Source organism: Fibroporia radiculosa, assembly GCF_000313525.1.
Source record: "Fibroporia radiculosa TFFH 294 genomic supercontigs, scaffold1319, whole genome shotgun sequence".
Classification (NCBI taxonomy): Eukaryota; Fungi; Basidiomycota; class Agaricomycetes; order Polyporales; family Fibroporiaceae; genus Fibroporia; species Fibroporia radiculosa.
Window position 1 is genome coordinate 22,472 of NW_012133283.1, and position 22,246 is coordinate 44,717.

The 22,246-nt window shown below is 53.0% G+C and overlaps 5 protein-coding genes across 5 annotated transcripts in view; 4 read left to right on the plus strand and 1 right to left on the minus strand.

Annotated features, from left to right (window-relative positions):
* Positions 1–768, plus strand: part of FIBRA_02504 (uncharacterized protein) — a gene marked incomplete at both ends in the record, with an annotated part of 914 nt that extends 146 nt beyond the window's left edge. The window contains 3 exons of the mRNA XM_012324364.1: positions 31–238; positions 294–401; positions 493–768. Of these exons, the coding sequence (XP_012179754.1) occupies positions 31–238; positions 294–401; positions 493–768 (592 nt within the window). The remainder of the gene's footprint in view (positions 1–30; positions 239–293; positions 402–492) is intronic.
* Positions 769–1,971: 1,203 nt separating this feature from the next.
* FIBRA_02505 (uncharacterized protein) lies at positions 1,972–5,246 on the minus strand (the record flags this gene model as incomplete). The annotated part of the gene is made up of 10 exons (XM_012324365.1): positions 1,972–2,190; positions 2,257–2,454; positions 2,514–2,755; positions 2,805–2,960; positions 3,013–3,126; positions 3,185–3,651; positions 3,703–3,786; positions 3,837–3,899; positions 3,952–4,062; positions 4,117–5,246. The coding sequence occupies 10 exons, from the start codon at positions 5,244–5,246 to the stop codon at positions 1,972–1,974; spliced, it is 2,784 nt and encodes a 927-aa protein (XP_012179755.1).
* Positions 5,247–6,247: 1,001 nt separating this feature from the next.
* FIBRA_02506 (uncharacterized protein) lies at positions 6,248–9,265 on the plus strand (the record flags this gene model as incomplete). Its single annotated transcript, XM_012324366.1, has 10 exons — positions 6,248–6,265; positions 6,323–6,706; positions 6,756–7,241; positions 7,276–7,812; positions 7,862–8,028; positions 8,078–8,185; positions 8,240–8,448; positions 8,507–8,788; positions 8,854–9,171; positions 9,234–9,265. The coding sequence occupies 10 exons, from the start codon at positions 6,248–6,250 to the stop codon at positions 9,263–9,265; spliced, it is 2,541 nt and encodes an 846-aa protein (XP_012179756.1).
* Positions 9,266–9,794: 529 nt separating this feature from the next.
* FIBRA_02507 (uncharacterized protein) lies at positions 9,795–16,400 on the plus strand (the record flags this gene model as incomplete). The annotated part of the gene is made up of 13 exons (XM_012324367.1): positions 9,795–10,156; positions 10,207–13,284; positions 13,334–13,659; positions 13,715–14,069; positions 14,121–14,340; positions 14,392–14,514; positions 14,562–15,011; positions 15,065–15,088; positions 15,138–15,227; positions 15,277–15,341; positions 15,400–15,566; positions 15,616–16,246; positions 16,298–16,400. The coding sequence occupies 13 exons, from the start codon at positions 9,795–9,797 to the stop codon at positions 16,398–16,400; spliced, it is 5,994 nt and encodes a 1,997-aa protein (XP_012179757.1).
* Positions 16,401–16,840: 440 nt separating this feature from the next.
* Positions 16,841–18,042, plus strand: FIBRA_02508 (uncharacterized protein; the record flags this gene model as incomplete). Its single annotated transcript, XM_012324368.1, has 3 exons — positions 16,841–16,912; positions 16,965–17,267; positions 17,326–18,042. 3 exons carry the CDS (start codon positions 16,841–16,843, stop codon positions 18,040–18,042), a joined length of 1,092 nt encoding a protein of 363 aa, XP_012179758.1.
* Positions 18,043–22,246: the final 4,204 nt, after the last annotated feature.

Genomic DNA, 22,246 nt, shown 5'->3' on the forward strand with positions numbered 1-22,246 from the left:
CGACGGCGCTGTTGACCTCAGCGCTGTCAGACTTGGGCTGGCCTCTCCTCTCGTCAGACTCTCGGCATCTGGAAAAAGGTGCCGGGAGTGTGTCTCCTTCTCTACTGGATGTGGCTTGGGTGTCCCCCTGCGGGACATAGGGTATGGATCTCAGAGAGTGATTGAAAGCACTCTCGAGGATGCCTACTCCTGTGTCCTTGAAGGGACCTCCTCCAAGAAGATCACCCTGGCCATCACTGTGGGTCGCATTCAGTATGCCTTGGATGGATTGTGACTAAAGGTCTACCCACTAGTGGCCGGGTTACGCACATCTTGGGGAAAAGAAGTACACTTTTGCCACGCCCCCTACAAAATTACAACTGGCTTGTGAGATCGGACACGCGTTCAGCGTATTTCTCCATGTATGTCATTTGCGATTGCGACGCGGTCGCGACCTCGCGTTCCATTAGTGGGTTGAGTTTGCTCATGTGACCGCGTTTTTGCCTAATCTAGACCCATGGGAAATTCGAGCAGTGTGGCAATGCTCAGTCTGAGCTGTCGGTCAAGGCAAGCCGCATCGGCGTCGAAGACATAAGCCTTCTGAACCGCGAATGCGACAATGTTCCCCCCCAGAACATCTGCCCACCACCGCCTTTATCGACCATCCTGGACGCTCGCCCTCTCCATCTGTACACACCTCGAGGCGACTGCGGACTCCGACCTCAGCTGCACCGGCTAGAGCTGATTCTGACGAACATCCCCAAGACACAGAGCCGAAAAGCGATATGATCCACGAACGAGGCTCTGGGACGGTCGTTCCTTTCCCATTCAGATTCGGGAGATGAAATGGCTCCCTGCTTTTTACCCCCGGCAGGAGCGCATGAGAAACCCCCTCTCCCAACTGCCAAACAAGGTGAAGCCCTAGATGCCCAATCAAGAGACGCGACCACCCCCTTCACCGTTATCGTCTTCGCTGACTCATCGTCCCCCATAACGGCCTAGTAGGCAACACGGCGCAACATCAGGGGGACCTCATTGACACCGACCCCCTTAGATATCACGATATTCTGTTCTATGGCGCGGGAAATGCCCTCTTCGAGTGACACCCAAAAATACACCTCACGATCCGAAAGTTCATCTTGTTTCTAAACACCACTGTCCTGGATGGCGATGACAACACACCGGAATCTACGGAAGCACTTGGCCTCAGTCTTCCGGTATGGCGCAATAAGCCTGACGGGAAGCGCCACTACAACAAACCATACAACAAAAGTCCAAAGGAGAAATGAGGGTGCGGACCACCTAGAAGGGCAAGCTGCTCAAAGCCCAGACCAGGAGGTAATCGATTTGACGATTGAGCCGACCTTCTGAATGACGGGGATACACCCGTTGAAGGTTTGTTACGCCAGACTGGGAGACTCAAGTCGAGGCCATCAATTTGTTCTGGGGTATCATCGTTGCCGTCTAGGACCGAGAGTTAACGAGACGATGAAGTTGCGGATTGTCAGGTGGATTTGGGGGTTTCGTTCAAAGAAAGCGTTTCCAGCACCATAGACCCAAGCACTGCTCTTCAAGGCGATCAAAGAACGTAAATCCAAGAACCCACCGTCGAATAATTCACCCTACTTTACCCTCAGATGTAGCTATAGCAATTCCAAACATATCAACCACGCACACATTGCGTTCACTGTACCTACTAGTAGACATCTAGCTATTAGACAAGACATTTTTCCAAACTTGCTTCAACGCGCTACTTGATCCGCACTACACCTTTCGTATTTATGTCAGAATCCTCATTGAAGCACTTTGGGGTATCATTTTACTAAGTAACTATGCTCCCGACGAAAGTCGGAGCTTGAGACATAAAGTTCATAGCTGAAACCTTGAGATTACATATGTTATATAGTACACTGTGACCCATGCTTCATTATCCCAAAAACTAAAGCAGACATAATAAATATCTCCCGGGTCACTGCTGGCTGAAGCCCGGAATCACCGACGAGCCAGTAATGCTGTAAAAATTAACATAGCAGCCATCCCTCCCATCGTGACGAAGGCCATCCGATGTGTATGGTCTTCAAACGAGTACGACGCGAAACCGCCGTGGGTCGCCGTGGCACCATGGAGCGAGAAAAACGTGATACCCGTGATGAAGGCTGCGATGGCCCACGCCAAAAAGACGAGTGGAAGTGACATCATGACACTCTTCCTCTGCGTGGTCAACCAGAGCATGAGACATAGCTCACTTTTCCATTGGAGAACAAGAGCATGACTTACCGACAACAACATCAGTCCCTCGCCACCAACATAGACCACGGAGCGCCCCATGTCTGCCTTGTATCGGAACAGCGCAATTACTGACGTAACCATGCTGGCAGCCGAGAACACGACCGCAAGCAGGCCAGCCAGCCGGGAAATCTCGTCCACGCCAGGAAGAGAGATGAACGTGACCGAGGCGCTCAAAATGATGGCGGCCTTGCAGCGTCGTGAGCACCGTCGACACGTTGGCGCCTGATAAATGCAGAACTACTCACAACCAAACAAGCACATCCGCCGATCATGAGCATTGGCCCTGCAGTGCGGATGCCGCTCTCTTCATCAAGCCGCTGTGGCCGCGAGCGCTCCAAGAACAGGTACGGGATGCCCAGGCAGAGACACGCAATTAGGAAGTCGAAGACGACTCTGAAGAATGGCGTGCGACGCGCGGGCTTGCGAGCCAGGATCGCATCCTTGGGCAGAGGCTTGTTCGGGCGGTAGTAGTGTTGTCTCCATTGGGCTGGAACCAGGCTCAGGCGCGGCAAGTGGAGGTCAAACAGCACGCGTACCAACTCGCAGCAAGACCCGAGCCACAACCCGCGTCTCCACTGCATTAGCACCTGAACTTCCGTCATAAGAGCGAAGCAGTGCCATGAGCTCTTGACATTCTCGGGTGGCGAAGGGTGGAGGAGAATATTGGGTTTGTGACACCGGCAATAAGCAGTCTGAATTCGCCTGTTAAAATATGTGGCTGATTCAAGAATACGATCAGCAAACCTGTGTATGACCACGAAAGTGCCTTCAAGGCTTCTGCGCGACTCTCAGTCATCAGCGGTGTATGTGCGGGATGAGCCTCCATGAATGCCCAATAACGGTATTCCATGTCTAACCCTACGGAAACGTCATTGTAGGGATCAGTAAAACATTACCCCGAACGGGACACACTCACGGTCATCGTCTGCAGTGTCGTCCACCAAACTATCATCGTCGAGTGTCGGAGGGAGGTCAAGCGATAAGATGTGTGCTTTATGGTTGATCCAACTCCTCGTCAATTTAAATCCACGTTTCCCTTTCGGTGTTTCTCTGAGCCACAGCTCCCATCCCTGTGCTTGCGCCGAAAGGCCCTCGGGCAGCTTCTTGAGGTGCTCCGTGACAACAGCCAGCTTCTTTGCGTTCCGCAGGTCGATGTCAGTTACGACGCGCATACTGGCATGCGAATAGTAGAAGGTGCTATCAGGCAGGACGTGCTCTGTCCAACCCGATCGTTCTATTGCATGAGAAGCCGCGGGCTCATCTAGAGTCTGGGATACGGGGAACGGAATGGTGACTGTCGCGGAGATGTCCTCACTAGCAGCATATTTTCCGTTCTCGGTTATGCCGCCATTCGCGGATCGCGCGAGCAAGGGTAATCTCTCACTATTTCGCGATTAGCATATTAACTCTTTCAGTATCCAAAAGTCCGCTCACTCAGTTTCACGTGGGATCTCTCTCTGGTCAATAGTTGCTGACCTCTCATCGAGACTGTATCCTGAAGGTGCACCACGGGCAGTCCTACAGTAGTGTCAGCGATTATTCCCTGACATGCAAGAGCCGTTGCATACCTCGAGGCGATCACATCGTTCTGAGGGGGGAGCGGGAAGCTCATTGGAGCTCGTTGTTCGGGACTGCAGCACAAGTTTACGAGTCATAAGGCTTATGAGGACCGGAAGGACTTACGCCGAGATATCAACACTCTGAATAGGCGAGAGAGCTCTCCTCGACATCTGCGATTGTGCATGTCCAGGCGGATCAGCAAAAGGGTCCGAATAGGACTCATCGAGCGATATGCTATTTGATGCGAAGATGAACACCAGTGTGTGAAGCAGTGAACACATAGCTCACCGATAATTGCGTCCAGGACTGCGCCCCCGTCGAGCGTCCGCGTCATTAGGATCCATAGATATGTTGATATTCCTTGCAGTACTTGATATCAGAACTCGACCATAAGACGAGGCCAAGGAGGACCCGCTGTCCCTCGTCGACATCCGTCCTCCTCGTGGAATTTGTTGTGCTTCAGGCTGTTGTATAGAAGAGCGGCCACCGAGGGTGCTCGAAGACTGTTTCGGCGATACACTGAGGTCTCTCCGCCATGCAAACGCTTCAGCATCAGTAGCTCGTGAAGCGATGGGCTCGGTAGAGCCATATGAAGCCTCAGCGATCACGTCATGCGGAGGCCCAAAACTCTCGGACGAAGCCTTCTGTAGGGGAGATTTCGACCAATTCGGGGCTATAGCATTTTCATCATTCCACGCAAAGTCGTCGCGAGAAGCAGTCTTGCCCCTAAGTGCTTCTTGACTCGGAGAAGATATAGCTGGTGGTGGAGCTTCCTGAGGAGGTGTAGCCGGTGCAGATGGAGGAGCGGGAGCGGTAGGCACGTTGGGTACAGAGGCTGCACTCTCTGACTTCACTGTACCTTCTGCAGAAGATTGCACTACAGGTTTCGCTTCTGGTGGAGATGTTGGAGCGGGGGCCGGTGCAGCCGGTGCAGGTGGCTCAGAGAAAGAATCAGGCGAGGAAGAGCGTTGTAATGATAGAACCTGCGTCTCGGGGGTTTGCAGTGGTAAAGCCTGAGCTTCAGGACTCGTCGTCATCTGTATTCCGCTGAGGACAGCTGCCGGTACAGGAGCTGGGCTCGATTGGGTAGTGGGATTAGCCGGAGCAACGGTCGTCTGCGACAAGGGCGAGGGACCGTGTGTCATGGGAGCCTCTGTAGCTTCTGCCTCGCGTGCAGGCGACTCGGCAACCGGACTTGGTACCCCGGATTCTGCAGGAGGGGACGTCTGCGCGTCCACCTTGAGAGAATTCTTCGATGACGATGAGCGAAGAGCGTTCGGTCGAGGGAAATTAAGGGTAGAGGCACGCCGTACCGCCGTGCCCATGCGCGACCGAAGTGACCTGCCAGGCGAGGAAGTCCTCCCTTCCGGAGGGGTAGTGGACAAGCCGTCCGATTGCGAACCCGGGGGAGTAGACATGTTTGGGCAGCGTCGAGCGGGTGAGACGATATGATCGCTGAAAAAAGAGGGTAAAGTGAAGGAAGCCGCTGATTGAGAAGAGACATCGCAGTAGGAGGTATATATATTGGAGGTCGCCTGAAGGTTGCATCGAGGTAGACAGCAGACCAACACGCTCCAAGCAATACAGGCAAGAAGCGATATGGGCTCCAGATCACTCTCAAACGACAGCGTATCGGGGCCGGGAGCATGTACTACACGTGGTCAGCAGGAGACAGAGCAGATCTTCGAATCACTTCGTCCGCTGGATCACGAGGATACGCTTCATATCTGCTTGAAAGCTTGTGGACCAGCTCAAAGCTATCATGTCGAGCGATGTCTGAAGTCACACGACATGGTAAACCAGATGTAGCCAACATGGAAACTTACATTTGTTCATGCCCAATCTCCGGCATGTATGTCTCGCACAGCAATCGAGCAACGCGACGGCCACGTTCACAATGTGATGCAGCGGGTCGCAGCCCAGATGTGTCCTTCAGTCATTCGGAAATGAAAGGCGCTACGGCATCTGTCAATGATCATGCTGCTCGCGCTGCCCCAGAGGGCGACGGGCGATATGCAATGCCCATGTGTTGACACTGAGAGGACACCTCGCAGGAGGATAGAACTCGATCTTGGAAGTTGCTGCGTCCGCACACACAGATCAAAGACGATGTTGGCCACCTTTCACCAAGGCTTCAGTACTTCAGTAGTTCGAGGCTGCGGCGGCAGTACATAGTGGGTAGTTGGTAAATAACGTGGAATATTAAGCAGCGGCAGAGAGCTCCAGGACCTAGAGCTGGAAGAGACTTGTTTTCCCACGGTGTCCTTCCACGTATTCCGACTTGTCCTGTGTCCTGCAGAATCACTCGAGTTATTGCTCGGCAGCAGTACTCAGCATCGCGCACACCGGCCACTACTTTCCTAGATCTGACACTAAATTTGTCGTCACTCGTTGTCGACAACCGAGCCGGTAGGTCGACATGTTGTTAGACGTCAATGTGAGTCGACCAAGCATATATACCCGCCATGCGCGATTCATCTCGAGTGCCTTATAGAGAAAGCTCTTTAGTCGGTCAGATCGCGTAAAAGGGGTCGATTTCCACCCAACAGAGCCATGGTTGCTTGCCGGTCTTTACAATGGTACGGTCAACATCTATAACCACGAAACTGGCGCGATCGTGAAGACATTCGAGGTATCCGAGGTTCCCGTACGCTGCGTCAAATTTATTGCCCGAAAGAATTGGTTTGTCGCTGGCTCTGACGATTTTCAACTCCGCGTCTTCAACTACAACACCCACGAAAAGGTTGTAGCTTTTGAGGCGCATCCAGACTATATCAGATGCCTCACGGTACATCCGACGGCAAGCGTGGTGCTCACGGGTAGTGATGATATGACACTCAGGGCGTGGGATTGGGACAAGCAATGGAGGTGTATGCAGGTGCGTGAACGATCCTCTTGAGTCCACTTGACGACTAACGCGCACCAAGACATATGAAGGGCACACGCATTACATCATGAATATCGCCGTGAATCCGAAGGACCCGAACACGTTTGCGTCGTCGTGTTTAGATCGGACCGTCAAGATGTGGTCATTGGGGTCACCCACCCCAAACTTCACTCTAGAGGCCCACGAGAAGGGCGTCAACTACGTTGACTTTTACCCTGGTGCCGACAGGCCATATCTGGTCACGGCAAGCGATGATCGAACCGTTAAGATCTGGGACTATCTCAGTAAGAGCTGCGTGCAAACACTTGAAAGTCACAGCAACAACGTGCTCTTTGTCGCTTTCCACCAGAATCTACCATTAATCATTAGCGGTGGCGAAGATGGGACGGTAAAGCTTTGGAACAGCGGAACATATCGACTGGAGAACACTTTAAGCTATGCACTTGAGCGTGCATGGTGTGTTGCCGTGCACAAAAGCTCCAACGAGGTCGCCGTTGGATACGATGAGGGTGTAGTTGTCGTGAAGGTACGCATGTTTTACTCTTGATAGGCTTCGTTAGGACCTTACTGGGGTTCAGCTTGGGCGCGATGAACCCACATACAGCATGGATCCATCAGGGAAACTCATATATACGCGCAACAACGAAGTCCTATCGGCTAATTTGCAGACAATCCAAGACGAGCTTATCCCTGAAGGTAATCGGATACCGCTTTCGATCAAAGAAATGGGCACGACAGAAATTTATTCGACATCACTGAATCACTCCCCGAACGGTCGTTTCGTCACAGTCGTCGGCGACGGCGAATATATTGTTTACACTGCTCTCGCATGGCGGAACAAAGCGTTCGGTAATGGAAATTCGTTCGCCTGGGCAGGAGACTCAAACACTTACGCGATCTTGGAGGGTAAGATGAAGATTCGTGTATACAAAAACTTCCGAGAGCGCGCCGGCGCCGGTATGAAGGGTGCTGGTTCATGGAGTATCGACGGCCTACACGGTGGGACGCTACTTGCCGCTCGAGGGAGTGGATTTGTACTCTTTTGGGATTGGGAGACGGGTGAAGTTGTTCGCAGGATCGAGGCGGATGCGAAGAATGTTTGTAGCTGCTGCCTTGCTACTTCACGTTCGCTAACGTATGAATCAGGTGTACTGGTCAGGTACCGGGTCGTTGGTTGCGATCACCACAGACGAATCTTTCTATATTCTCCGTTTCGATCGTGGGGCGTACAATGCAAAACTGGAGGAGGGCGCTGAAATCGGCGACGAGGGCGTCGAGGAGGCGTTCGAACTCGTGGCTGAGATTGCAGACAAGTACGTACAAGTCGTGCTTCCTGCCTAAAATACCTAACATTTTCTGAAGCGTGAAGACGGCGAAGTGGATAGGGGACTGCTTCATCTATACGACAGTAGCAAATCGGTTGAATTATTTCGTTGGATTGGAGTCATACACAATTACGCCTTTCGATATGTATGTATTCATTTACATTTCGACGCGTTAGGATCCTTACTGACGGTTCCATAGGCCTCTGTATCTGCTAGGCTATATACCTTCGCACAACCGTGTTTATCTTGCAGACAAGGACATGAATACGTACAGCTACGCGCTGTCGCTCAGCCTCGTGGAGTATCAAACTGCTGTCTTGCGTGGTGACATGGAGGCTGCCGCGGAGATTCTCCCCACAGTGCCCAAAGAGCAACGAAATAAAGTTGCCACATTCTTGGAAGGAAGAGGTGAGTGATGCTGTTTAACAATTATGTGTCGTTTCGGTTCTGATATATTTTTTGCAAGGCCTCAAGGAACTCGCAGTGCAAGTCACCACTGACCCGGATCACAAGTTCGATTTATCTCTACAGTTAGATGATCTGGATGCAGCAGTTGAAATCGCACGGACGGTCCCGGAACTTGAAGCCGAAAGCAAATGGAAAGCAATCGGAGACCGCGCCCTCGCCGTGTGGCGATTTGATTTGGCGCGGGAGAGTTACGAAAAGGCGGGCGACACCAGCGCCCTTATGCTCCTCCTACTATCCATTGGCGACAGAGATGGTCTAGCGAAGCTAGCGGTAACTGCTGGTGAGTTTCTGTCGCACACGATGCATATTTACACGTGATTTCTGACCACATTTCAACCGGGATAGAGCAAAAGGGCCAAAACAACCTCGCGTTTGCCTCCCTCCTTCAGCTCGGCGACGCAAAGCCGTGCGTAGATCTCCTCATCAAAACACACCGAGCGCCAGAAGCCGCCATGCTCGCTCGCACATATGCACCTAGCAAGGTGCCCGAGGCAGTGCAAGCGTGGAAGACGGAACTCAAAGCGAAACCAAAGCTGGCAACAGCCATCGCCCACCCTACCGACAGCCCGGAACTTTTCGAGGAGGGATGGCAAGAGGCCGTAGCGCGGGAAGACGAGGAGCTCGCGCAGTCTCCAGCACACCCATTGGTAAACGGCACGTCAGGTTCGTCGGCATCCGATCTATTTGTAGGGTGTCACGGTGTCTCACGTTGATTGCATGAATAGAAGCCGAGGCAGAAGAGCCTCCAGAGAACTAGCTGACCACGGAGACTGTCTGTAGGCCTCGTGAGATTGCACATTCGATGAGGTTCGGTGGGTACTGAGCTGGGAGACCTTGGCGTGCGGCCGCTATCGCAGAGACGATGTTTATACTGTAGGAATCTATTTATTGGCTGCATTCTCAAATCGTTTATTATGCCCACCGAGCACCGGGAAGCTCGTTCGCTAGCCTTCAGAAGAGCGAGGCCAAGCGAACTCTGTCGAAGAATATTGCTTGGTTTCATACCTTTCTTTATCTTGTAATAAGTGTGTCGAGAAGCCTGCAAGATAGGCGTTTGAACTTAGATTTGTCGAGGTGGAGGCTTCCAACTTCTAGCGAGGCTCCAGCCACTGTGTCTGGGCGCTTTTATGCGTTACCCTGCGTTACCGTCACATCACAGTGTGCAGGCTTTCTGCCGGAGGCAACACGCCGCTGTAACACCTTCATTTCTCACCACCACCTCGGCCTGCGTGCTCGCTGTGCGGAGCGACAACAACGCTCTCGCTTTTCTTTCCTTCACTCCCGCCATGGCTGCCCAACCCTCGGTGGCGATACAGTCGGGAGAGCTGACTGATCTGGTCTCTTCCTCAACATCGGCGACCGTCTATCCCTCAGACGACACCATTCTCTCGGTTCTTCAAGCACGATTTCGCGCAGACTTGCCCTACGCCCGGATTGGGGCGTCCAACCTCGTTGTCGTCAACCCTTATAAGTCCCTCGCAAATGCTAACGACGCCAGTGCCAAAGAGTATGAGGACCGGTCGTACAAGGACACGAGCTTACCGTTACCGGGCGGCCCACCGCCTCTGTCACCCCATCTCTTCGATCTCGCAGCGAGAGTCTACCTGCTCATGCGGAGGAAAAATGAGTCACAATCAATTGTTTTTCGGTGAGCTCCATATTTCGGGAGATAACTATGCTGGCTGACCAGATGCGTAGGGGAATCACGGCGTCTGGGAAATCCTTCAGTTCGCAGTTAGTGACAAACCAACTCTTACGTCTGTCTTCCCGTTCGAAGAAGGAGGTTCGCCTCGCAGAACAAATCAAAGCAATTACACCGCTTCTCGATTCATTCGGAAACGCAAAGACACTCATTAGCCCCAACGCATCTCGACACGGTCGCTATCTCGAATTGCATTTCAACGATCGCGGACGTATCAACGCGGCTAAAGTCCTCACCTACGGGCTCGACAAGTCGCGTCTGAGTAGGCTCTCATTTGAGGAGAGAAGTTTCCATGTCTTCTACCAGTTCCTCGCTGGCGCGACTCCTGAGGAACAAGATCGTTTCAATTTGGAAGATGCTTCAGAATATGCCTTGCTAGCGTCGTCTGGTTGTTATCGCCTCCCTGCCGGCCCCTTCAGTGACGACGCTATGGCAATGGACGATTTGCGGGCGGCGATGAAAACCCTTGGTTTTAAGCCCAAACATCTATCAGCCATATACAGCATACTCGTGGCGATTTTGCTGCTTAGCAACGTACAGTTCACCGAATCGGATGCGCGCGACGTCTCGGCTTCTATCGCCAACCCACTCGTTCTCGACGAGGTGGCACGCCTACTGGGCGTTTCTCTCGACGACTTAAGCGAGACGCTCACGAATAAAACAAGCTACGTCCGTAAAGAGCTTTACACAGTCATGCTTAACGCCCAGCAAAGTGCCGCGCAGCGGGATTCGCTCATGCGTGACCTATACGCCATTTTATTCGCTTTCGTTGTAGAGACCGCGAACCATCGGATCGCTCCGAATCCCCAAGAGCCACCGCCATCGACGCAAGTTGTCCTCATGGATCAGCCTGGCTTTCAAACCAAGGGCCCTCCTGGTTCGGCGTCTGTTTACTTTGGTGGTCCTGCCCCGCTGTTGTCGCCACACGGTCAAGCTGGTTTCGACGAATTCTGTATCAATTTCGCCGACGAGTTGGTCCATTCATATGTTCTTCGCAATGCTTTCGAGGATACGGTTGGGCTTAACGGGCAGCTTACGGGTGATGGTGTCGCGCTGCCGTCGATCACGGTCATGGATAATGCGGCATGTGTAGAGCTGCTTCGCGGTAGTCAGCTCAGCGAACGTGCTCAACGAAAGCCTGGAGGGGTTTTAGGTGTTATAAACAAAGCATGCTCGTCGTTCAAGTCGGGTAAGAGCGGGGAGAAGAAGGATGAGGAGATGTTGCAGGACCTCGTCGCGAAGTTTGGATCCCATGCATCGTTCATCGCAAGTCCGCCGGCTTCTACGGAATCGCTCGTGTTCGGGGTCAACCACTTCTCCGGTCCATGCTCGTACGACGCCCATTCCTTCATTGAGAGAGACTCCGATATCCTAGATTCCGCGTTCGTGACACTCCTGCGCAATTCGGCCGATCCATTCGTCGTCAAGCTGATGTCCGGCCCCAGTCTTGCGACTGAGAGACACACGAAGGACGAGACCATCATCGTTCAGGCTCAGGTATCTTCTCGCCCGTTGCGCCAACCAACACCCATCTTGTCGAGTGATGGCTCATTGCCGTCTGATGTCGAGGAACATGCTCGCTTGGACGCGTCGAAAGTCTATCCCATAACTACTCAAATCAATTTCAACCTCTCCGAGATCATGGCTAACCTCGACAGGACGCGGCTCTGGACTGTTTCCTGCATTCGTCCAAACGATTCCAGCTCTTCGAACTCATTTGACAAGCGAAGAGTTAAGGCCCAAATTCGAGCGCTCCTCCTTCCTGATCTTGTTGCGCGGAGGAAGTCTGACTTCCTGGTTGACTTTGGCCAATCTGCCTTCTGCGACCGGTATGTGCCTACGATGCGGGGATCTGAGGCGGAGCGGATACGCCAATGCGCGCAGGCAAACGGCTGGCAGGAGGGTGTCGACTATGTTGTCGGGCACCGTTCGATATGGCTCACATACGCTACTTGGAAAATGGTCGAAGACGTACTCCGAGCCACCGAGAAGGATCTTAGGAAGGGATCTAGAGAGGGTGGTGATGATGATGAGAGCGTTCTGCCTGACGACGCGACGGAATATACGCAGCCGGAACCTGCCTTTGCGACCCCTAGCGCGTATTACGGTGCGGGGGGTAGCGACGATAATCTCCTGCTCACTCGGACAGGGACCAATGGGACGCAATACCGCGATCCGAACATGAATGCTAGCTACGGCCAGGGCGGCCTGTCTACCCCTCAACTTCGTGATGCACCAGGATATGGTGATGCAGATGCGGAGGTATGGGATTCTGAATGGGACAAGAAAGCTGATGGCTATGGAGGTCCCCCGACCTTGGACGGCGGCAAGGAAGCTGGCGGCATGATCGTCAAGGAGGCACCCAACGCCGTTGAAGAAGTTCCCACAAGTCGAGCTCGTCGTTATTGGCTGGTGATAGTCTGGACGATGACGTTCTGGATCCCTTCGTTCCTTCTGCACAGCATAGGACGCATGAAGCGGCCAGATGTTCGGCTCGCGTGGCGGGAAAAGGTCACCATTTTTTCACTCATCATTCTTTTCAACGGCATCATTCTTTTTTACATCATCGTTTTTGGACTTCTCCTCTGCCCGGACTACAACAAAGTATGGAATATTGACGAGCTGGCTGATAATACTGGCACCAATGACTTTTATGTTGGCATCCAAGGCGTTGTCTATGATGTTTCCAGCTTCATTCAGGGGGACCACAGCGACATTTCGGCTGAACCCAGCAATGGCGAATCGACTCTGCAGTTGCTTGCGGGCCAAGACTTGACGTACTATTTCCCCCCGCCTCTCACTCTCGCTTGTCCGGGTCTCGTTACTGATGCCAATATCAAAATTGCCGCCCCTCAAAACTTTTCGGACTTGGTACCAACGGCCATGCATACCTCTGGAATTTTGCAGCCGAACACGCAAACTGCGCTCCGTCAGACTGATTGGTACACGGCGACGTTCCTGCCCAAGATCCGTCAGTATACCAAGGGCGCGTTAGTTTACTCGAAGTCGGATATCGCCACTCAGGGTGCTGGCGGTGGTAACGGCGGAGGTCCAAATCCAACAGACACGCAACGGTATGTATCAGTCCCACGTGTACCTACCGCTACTCAAATCTGGTTGCAGTATATGGGCTATATGGGATTCTCAAGTATACGATCTATCTTCATATGTGAACACTCTCGACACTGAGGACGGCGAAGCGCCGTACAATTTCCTCGATTCCAATCTCGTTGCGTTATGGAATCAACAACCTGGTCAAGATATTTCGGGCGAGATTGAGGGTGTATTGGCAACTATGAACGAGACGTATCGCAATGATAACGTCAACTGTATCAAGAACCTGTTCTATTGGGGCGAAGTTGATTTCCGCGACACTCCTCGCTGCCAGGTACAGAATATAATGCTCCTGGTTTTCTCGTGTATCATCATGTCTTCGATGGGCTTGAAATGTGAGTGAGATGATTTCAATCCGTCCGTTCACATTCCTGATCACCGCCCGTGTAGTTTTGGCTGCATTACAGCTGGCGCCGTCAGGCACTCCCGAAATGCTGGACAAGTTCGTCCTATGCCAAGTTCCCTGTTATACGGAAGGCGAGGAATCTCTCCGACGTACTCTCGATTCGCTGGCGGCCCTCGACTATGACGACAAACGGAAGCTAATGTTTATCATCTGCGACGGCAACATCATAGGTACCGGTAACGATCGCACGACGCCTCGTATCGTCCTCGACATTCTTGGTATCGATCCCAAGCTCGATCCGGAGCCGCTGTTATTCAAGTCTGTTGGTGAGGGTTCAAAGGCGCTGAATTACGGGAAAGTATACTCGGGCTTGTACGAGTATCAAGGACATGTTGTTCCGTGCGTCGAATTTGCTCATCTATTGATCGAGTGCTTACGAGATTGCCTTAGGTATATTGTCGTTGTAAAGGTCGGCAAGCCCACTGAACGCACGAAGCCTGGTAACCGTGGAAAACGAGATAGTCAAATCCTGGTCATGCAGTATCTGAATCGGGTCCACTTCGATTCGCCGATGAGCCCGCTGGAGCTGGAAATATATCATCAAATGCGAAACGTCATTGGTATTGACCCCGCGTTCTATGAGTACATTTTCACTGTTGATGCCGATACTGTAAGTCACATAGCTTTAACTTCTACGTGAAAGTTCTCATTTGGTTTACAGGCTGTCACTCCCGGCTCGTTGAACCGATTGGTCGCCGCCGCCGCCGACGATTCTAGTATCATCGGAATATGTGGTGAGACGAAACTGGATAATGAGGAGGGATCGTGGTGGACGATGATCCAGGTACATTCGTCATAGATGCACTCGTTCTTAACTCACTCTCGTTCCAGGTATATGAATACTACATGTCTCATCACATGGCCAAGGCATTCGAGAGTTTGTTTGGATCAGTTTCTTGTCTTCCAGGTTGTTTCTCGATGTATCGCATTCGCACTGCAGACAAGGGTCGCCCTATCATCATTTCAAATCGAGTCATTGAGGAGTATTCGGATCCCAACGTCGACACTCTACACAAGAAGAACTTGTTCTCGCTCGGCGAAGATCGATTCTTGACGACCCTCTTGCTCAAGCACTTCCCTACGTACAGGACCAAGTTTACGCCTACCGCCGTAGCGCGCACAATTGCGCCTGAATCCTGGCGCGTTCTGTTCTCTCAGCGACGTCGGTGGATCAACTCAACAGTGCACAATCTGTGTGAGCTTGCGTTTTTGCCGGAGCTGATGGGTTTCTGCTGCTTCTCGATGCGATTCTTCATCTTCATTGACCTTTTGGGAACCTTGGTATGTGCTATCCATCTTTACATTGAAGCTTGTCTGCTGATCTTGGGTTACAGATTCTGCCTGCCACCGTGGTCTACGTACGTCGAGATTTCGTCCCTATGTATCGCATCTAACGGTGACGCACAGTTGTTCTATCTGATCATCACTGTCGCAACGGGCAAAGCTGCCTTCCCTCTGATCTCAATTATCATGATAGCTGTTGTGTATGGACTTCAGGTATGCTGGCTGATTATATTGCGCCAAACCGGATCTCATATCGCACCAGGCCATCATCTTCTTGATCAAACGAGAATTCATGTTGATTGGATGGATGGTCGTGTACATCCTCTCGTGCGTTCCTCTCCTTTGGAGCTCGTTCGCGGGTTTTTATGACAATTTTTCGGTATAGATATCCGGTGTACAGCTTTTTCCTGCCCATCTATTCATTCTGGTGCATGGATGACTTCAGCTGGGGTAACACTCGCTTAGTCGTTGGCGAAGGCAATAACAAGAAAGTTATCATGAACGACGACGAGAAGTTTGATGACTCTATGATCCCGCTGAAGAAATTTAGTGGTATGTAACTATTCTTTGTCTGTAATCTCGCTCTGACGGTGTCGTTCAGAATATGAGGCTGAAGCATGGGAGACCGGTTCACACCGTTCTGAGGATACTGGTTATGACAGCAAACCACGATCGCAAATTGTCAGGTCTCAAGTTCCTTCGCGATCGCAATCCCCAAGTTTCCATCCTGCATCACAAGCTGGCGACTATTATAGGGACGGCAATCCGCTGGGGCATCAAAGCTCAAACTCAAATCTGCGCGGCAGAGGATCCCAAACAAATCTCTCTCAATATGGAGGACAGCCGATCATGTCGCAGTACAACCTGCCTCACTTACCATTCATGCCTACTGGCGGCCCCGGGTCTGTGATAGGGTCTGACTACGCTCACATGACGATGCCTGGACCGATGGCGTACCAGCAGACGGCGAGCATGTATGGCATGATGCCCAATGCCCCTCGCAACACGATCATGACTAATCTGAACATGTTCGGGGGAGACGGTGAAGCCAGCGGGTCGCAGGCCGGATTTGCGCCGCCGATGATGCAACGGCCAATGTCAACCTTCTCCCTTGCGACATCAGTGAATCCGTTTGCTGGGCCGAGCATGAATCCAGACCCGAGTAACGAGGATCTTGTCAACGCGCTTCGGAATTATCTGAGTACTCAAGACCTCATGGCTGTGACGAAGAAGTAAGTCACTTAACATATGAATCGTTTTCAGTGGTTCTGACAGTTTCGTAGGACGGCTAGGGAAGCGATACAGACCCGATTCCCCAAGGCGGATCTCTCGAGCAGGAAGCAGTTCTTGAACGATTCAATTGACCAGATTCTCTCTCAGTCGTAGATACAGCCGCGGACTCGCATGATTTTTCTCTTGGTTTCCGGTCTTTACGTGACTCATGGACTGACGTTGTGGACTATACTCTCGCGGACATTTCGACGAACTGCCATATTACGATCTCATTGCATGGACTATCTCCTCAATTCTGCATTATCCATCGGTATAGCAATGTAATCATTCTAAATACTCGTTTTCGCGGAACAGTAACATTACAATGCTTAGTAGATGTTTCGTACTAGTTGCTCACGCGTAAATAGCAGGACTTGCTGAGCATTATCTGGTCAAGATTGACAATTCCAGCGCAGTGTTGTTCCGGGCGGCACGTGAAAATATGATCGAGTTCGGCATGCGTGCGCCTCCTGTGCGTACTTGAGCTGAGCCGGAGCAGTGAGAGATTCTTATTCCCCTCCTTCATCCCATCCACCAGTCTTGCTTTTGACGCGATGCCTGCTCCCGCCGCCATCTATATCGTCGGCGCGGTGAGCGTCATCGCTGCTGTCTTTGCTTTCAAGGAGGTATATCCTCATCCTCGCCGTAGGTTATCCGGCTCTGACGATTATCCGACAGTTTGTGTATGAGCCTCATATCGCACCGAGGATCGAGGTTTGGGCGGAATCGTTTGTCGAGCGACGCAGACGACAGAGGCAGCAGCGGCATGGCCCTACCCTCGCCTCGCCCGTAAATGAAGGCGGCAACGAGAATAGGCCTCGAAGATCCGCCAATCCTACTGGCGATCACAGGCCTGCGACCCCATCGGACGATTTATCTGTCGAGCTGAACCAGTTTTCCGTGCATCAGCAGACCGGGAGGAGCGATGGGCAGACATCTGGTGGTCTTCGGCTTAGGCCAACGGCGGCAGTCATGGAGGAGGTATGATACTTGTGCACGCCATCAGGGGGTCTGAGTTGACTTTTTCCTGCATTTTCAGTCCAATCTCTTCATTCCCTTTACGCCAATAACACCGACTCGTGCGCTCTCCGACTCCTCCATATCCTCGTCCCCGCGCTCGCCGACCCACGAACCTCTACCGTCAGGCAGTCCCCCAACCGCAGAACTGCCGCCCCCATATCGCCCCTCAGCCGCAGCCGCTCCATCACCAGAGCGCCCCGGAGCATCGTCCACGAGCTCAACTTACGTATACTCCCCACGGCGGCCCACCCCACTGTCTCCCTCTGCTGTATCAGCGCGTGCCACGACGCCTAGCCTGGCTCATCCTAAATTGACGCACTCCTCTCCGTCCTCCCGCGCTTCATCGCCGGACGTCCCTGCGATGTACAACACCGCACTCATGGGCTCCGGCAGTATCGCGGTTGAGCGCACGCCATTGGGCGACGTGCGTTCTTTCCCAACGTCGCGCATACAGTCACCATTCTCCGACAACTACTCGATCGTGGCACGCAGCCCGACCTTCAGCGCGCGCTCGGACGCACCGTCGTCCGCACTGCACCTCGAGGAGGAGGAATCCGAGCTTGATATGCTGTCGGACATGGATACGGACGAGGACGTGCTGTCGTTGCGGTCGGAAATCTTCAGCCCGGAGCAGGTCGGGCGCCGCGTGCTAACGTCCGATGTGGAATTTTTATATGGGAGCGACACTGAGACGGAGAGCTGGGCGAGCACGGGCCGCCGCACGCCGGAGATGTAGGCGAGCGGTGTCAGATGAACGTCGGTCGGCGTTCTCAGTAATTGTGATTTTTGGTGACATTGTGCTGCGAGGCACTTCATGACACATTTGCGGTCGCCTCGTCTTCTTTTCATTCTGTTGTATGATTCTTGTTCGTTTCCTAGTCTCTTTCGGCATCACCATCCTTGTGGGTTCGCATCTCATCCCCGTTCCCGCTCCCCACTGTTGTACACGAGCATTTAGGCATGCATGTATCATATTGATCGGACGGAGGGTTTGTAATATATTCTTGTGCGTGCAAGAGCGTTTCGTATTTAAAAGAGCGTAAATGCCGTTCGATACCCCGTTCGACTTGAGATCTCCTACTGTGTCTAGAATGATATTCTGGACTTTGGTACATACATCGTACATGAAAATTTCTGGTATTTTTGCTGATTCAGTGCTTAGGTCAACCTCGTTGCTACAGGTGCGGAGGAACCTCCCCGGATCATCCTTTGCATCCGTCTCGGAACCTTCCAAGCTGTGGCTGGACCGGATTCCGTTCTCAGCTTCAGCTAAGGAAGTGGCTGAACTCGCGATTATATTCTCTGGCCATACGACATAGCTCTGTTGCCAAATACCTAGCACCAACGGCGGCTCGCCACTCGTGATGACTACTCCGTCCAACCCGCTGATCCTAATTCCTATAGCCGCGGTAAGCAACACTGCCGCCATATGTAAACGAAGCCAGCTCATCCGCTTACGGTAACAATTTGATTGCAATTCCAAATATGAAGCACTCCTCGCCCTCCCTGGTGTTCTTGTCATATTTCTGGCTGCTGCTCCTTGCGTCCGCCTGCGATGCACTATGGGTGGCTCGCTGACGTCGACACTCTTCTGCGCCTCGCAAACAAATACAACGACGGACAGGGTGAAAGATTCCTCTTTCGATGACATAGATCCGGATCGAGACGACAGCGGAACAGAAGACGAGTCGCAAACGCGGGTGGACCATGCGACGAGGCGCATGCGGTCCTAAGATGTGTCTATATCCAAATGCGTTCCGGGAGCGCCGCGAGGGCTGGACAGAACAACCATAGCTCAATCATGAAGATGTTGACGGTCACATCTGAGGTGAACCTGACGATTCCACCGATGACGACAGAGATGGAGAGTGACATTGAATGAAAGATTTCCAGTTGTGATATTCATGTTCATCAGGTACCACCTCTCGAAGCAGCCTCTATCCACAGCATAGGACATGGAAAAATTTGACGAGGGTACAAATTTTACTGGCGCGGGGTGAGGAGACCAAGCTGAGATGATCTCATGGCACTGGCGGTAAGTAGCATAGGAGGCGTTCCTTATTGACGGTTGGAATATCACAAATTGGTTTTATTCGTGTAGAACTTGTAGTCTTGTGCATTTCTACGCACGTGAATCCCAAACACCTGTATCTCGCCGCGTCGCGTAGAATCCACGATGAGCCTTATCCGCAAACGATTGACAGGACGGGTTCCAGCCGAAAGTGATGCTTGAAAGGCTTGGCACATGTATCCCTCGCCGAGCGACGGACGCCATCGTGTAGTCGCAGATGAGAAAAACGACGCGCAGACATTCGCTTCGATATACTAATTCAATCACTTGGACAAGGTTCGGCTAGCTCTCCTAGTTCGCAGGCGTGGTGGAGGACCTGGGATTTTGTACCGCTGGACGTCGTGAGCATTGAATAGTGGCAGCGGCGTAGTCCTCGGGAACATAATACTTGACACCTGGCCGAGAGCTGTCTGAGATGTGATAGGCACCCTGGGTTTAGAGAAGCAGACAGAGGAAAGGACATGGCATGTCGAAGTCGGCGACAACCGCCGCTCTGCACTGAATCGTAAAATCTGGGGAGTTTGCGGCGTCTGAGCATTTGGACATCTCCATCCAGCCTCGTGAGACATATATTATCGAGCCTGCCGGCCAGAAGACCACATTGTCTTTTGAGGTCCTGCCTGGGAGGCCCAGTCGTAATCCCGGCGAAGAAGCGCATATAGCCACCGCAGGAAAAACGGGTAAACTCACCCATCGAGGGAAGACGGCCGTTGTGGATATTGATCTACATTGCCATCCATGAGCATGTTATATTCGTCTAACTGGTCCAGAGATAGTTTGCACTGAGTAGTGCAGATATGTGTGAATAGCGGATCGTGTGTAACTGCCTCAGAGACTTGCCTGTTGGGTTGAAGAAGCCTTGAGATGAGTTTTGGATTGCATGGCGACTGTCGTCTCTCGCTTCGGTAGCCGAGAGACAGGACATTTTTCTCTGCGATGAGTTCCCAGCCGTTGCTCTTCTTTGTCGTTTCTCCTTATTGGTTCCTGGTGCCCCACAGGTCAGTATATGAAGCCAGCTCATTCCGACCCTCGGCCTTCTCGTCTTTCCCTCTTCCTCTCACCTGCCTTTTTCTTTTCCTCCAGCGATACTCGTCATCTCAAAATCTACCCTGGCCCAGGGCGACTTATCGGTGCGATTTGCGATGTATTAAATCTAGCTTACTTTTTTCTTTCTTTTTCAGCGCACATCAATTGTGTCTTCGCAAGTGCGATCCATGAGCAATCGTCGCGTTGCGCAGGACGTTGAATAATAATGGCGAGCGGAAGAGTTGCTCCAAAGAGGCGCCCACGAGCGACGGATCCGAGCTTTGCGGGCTGACGTAAGCGCGCACGGCTGCGAGGACGACGGCCTCACGCTCTCCACGCAGGGGTCTTCGTCCCTTCCTCCGCACCATCACCTCTGCCTGCCCGACATGCCTCAGGTCTACCGTCGCCATTCAGAGCTCGTCACTCGCCCCCCGCCTGACCCCCGCCGCCGCTCCAGCCTCGCCCCCCAGCCCACCGATGCCGACGATTCCATCGTCCTCTCCGACCTCGTCCGCACCGGCGAGGCCTCTCGTCTTCGTAGACGCGGCGCCATGCGACTCGACCATGCGACCCGACCGGTGTCGTCAGTCGTAGTCAACCCCCCACCTGCTCCCAACCCCCCTCCAGCGAGCACCACTTTCCGCCCTATCACCATCCTCCCACCCCCGCGAGCGCCGACTCCTCCATGGGTACTCGCAGACCCGTCCGGAGACGAAGAGTATACAGGGGGAGAATGGAGAATGTGGAATACAAATATCAGCCCAGAGGAAAGCAGGACGGAGCCCAGCAGTAGCAGCATTACCTTCCAGTTTGATGACGCTCGGAGGACCCCCACCCCGGACGACGAGGAGCAGGGCTTCATGCTGTTTTGTGGAGGCGAGGAGCAACCAAGTTCTGCGCTTTCCGGATCCCCTCGCGCTCCTTATGAGCCGTCGGCGCTGCCCGTCCACCCTTCCACAGCTTCGACATCTACACGTGCAGGTACCTCCCTTACACCACGCAAGACGAACGGATGTGGTGCGGTCGTGCATGTCCGCGCCTTTCCGCAGCACCACCGTGGTGTATGGGTGGCCAAGCGCACGGCGACTGACAACGTGGCTGGCCTCGATTCGTCTTATTTCGATCGTGCCGTCGTCGCGAAGATGGTAAAGAGTGCGTGTGGCTGCATCTACGAGGGCATAGGCTGTGCCGTGTGGTGAGTACTTACTACTCTTCTTTGTGCCGGAGCGTCCGGCATCGTCAGGAGGTCAGGCATGTACTGGTCGTCCGTGCATGTCGAGCGCATCTGGCAAGAGCGTACGCGGACTCATTCGTCTCTCCTCAGCGGAAACACCCTGGGCACACGATATCTACCGTGCCAGGCCGCTTCGGAAAGCATGTTTTCCAGCCACTCCCTCGGATCTACTCCGCAACCCCAAAGGCCTCTCGCCCCATGTGGTCCACGCTATTGGCATTGCCGCAGCGCATCGCGACCATCACCAAGCCCCATCAATGCCGCCTCCATCTCGAGCGAGACGCGCACGTCCCAAACCGGTTTCTACGTTTATACCTTCTTCTCCGACCACGTCTCCCCATCTCCAGCATACGCGTTCCCTGAACACTCGAAGCGTCCCAGTATGCAGGCTGACCCGCGCACGCGGAACAGTGCCAGTCGTCCGGCGTCCCCATACGGCTACGGTTATAGGTGGTCTGCGTCGCCCCAGCCGTACGCACCTCCCGAACTGCTTCCGTTCCCGAGCATGCTCACACCACCTGCGACAACACCCTTCAGTCCAGTTTTCGCGCCACCACCGCCGCTCCCCATGCCGTCGGTACGGCCGCTCCCGCTGCAGCCGCGCTTGCG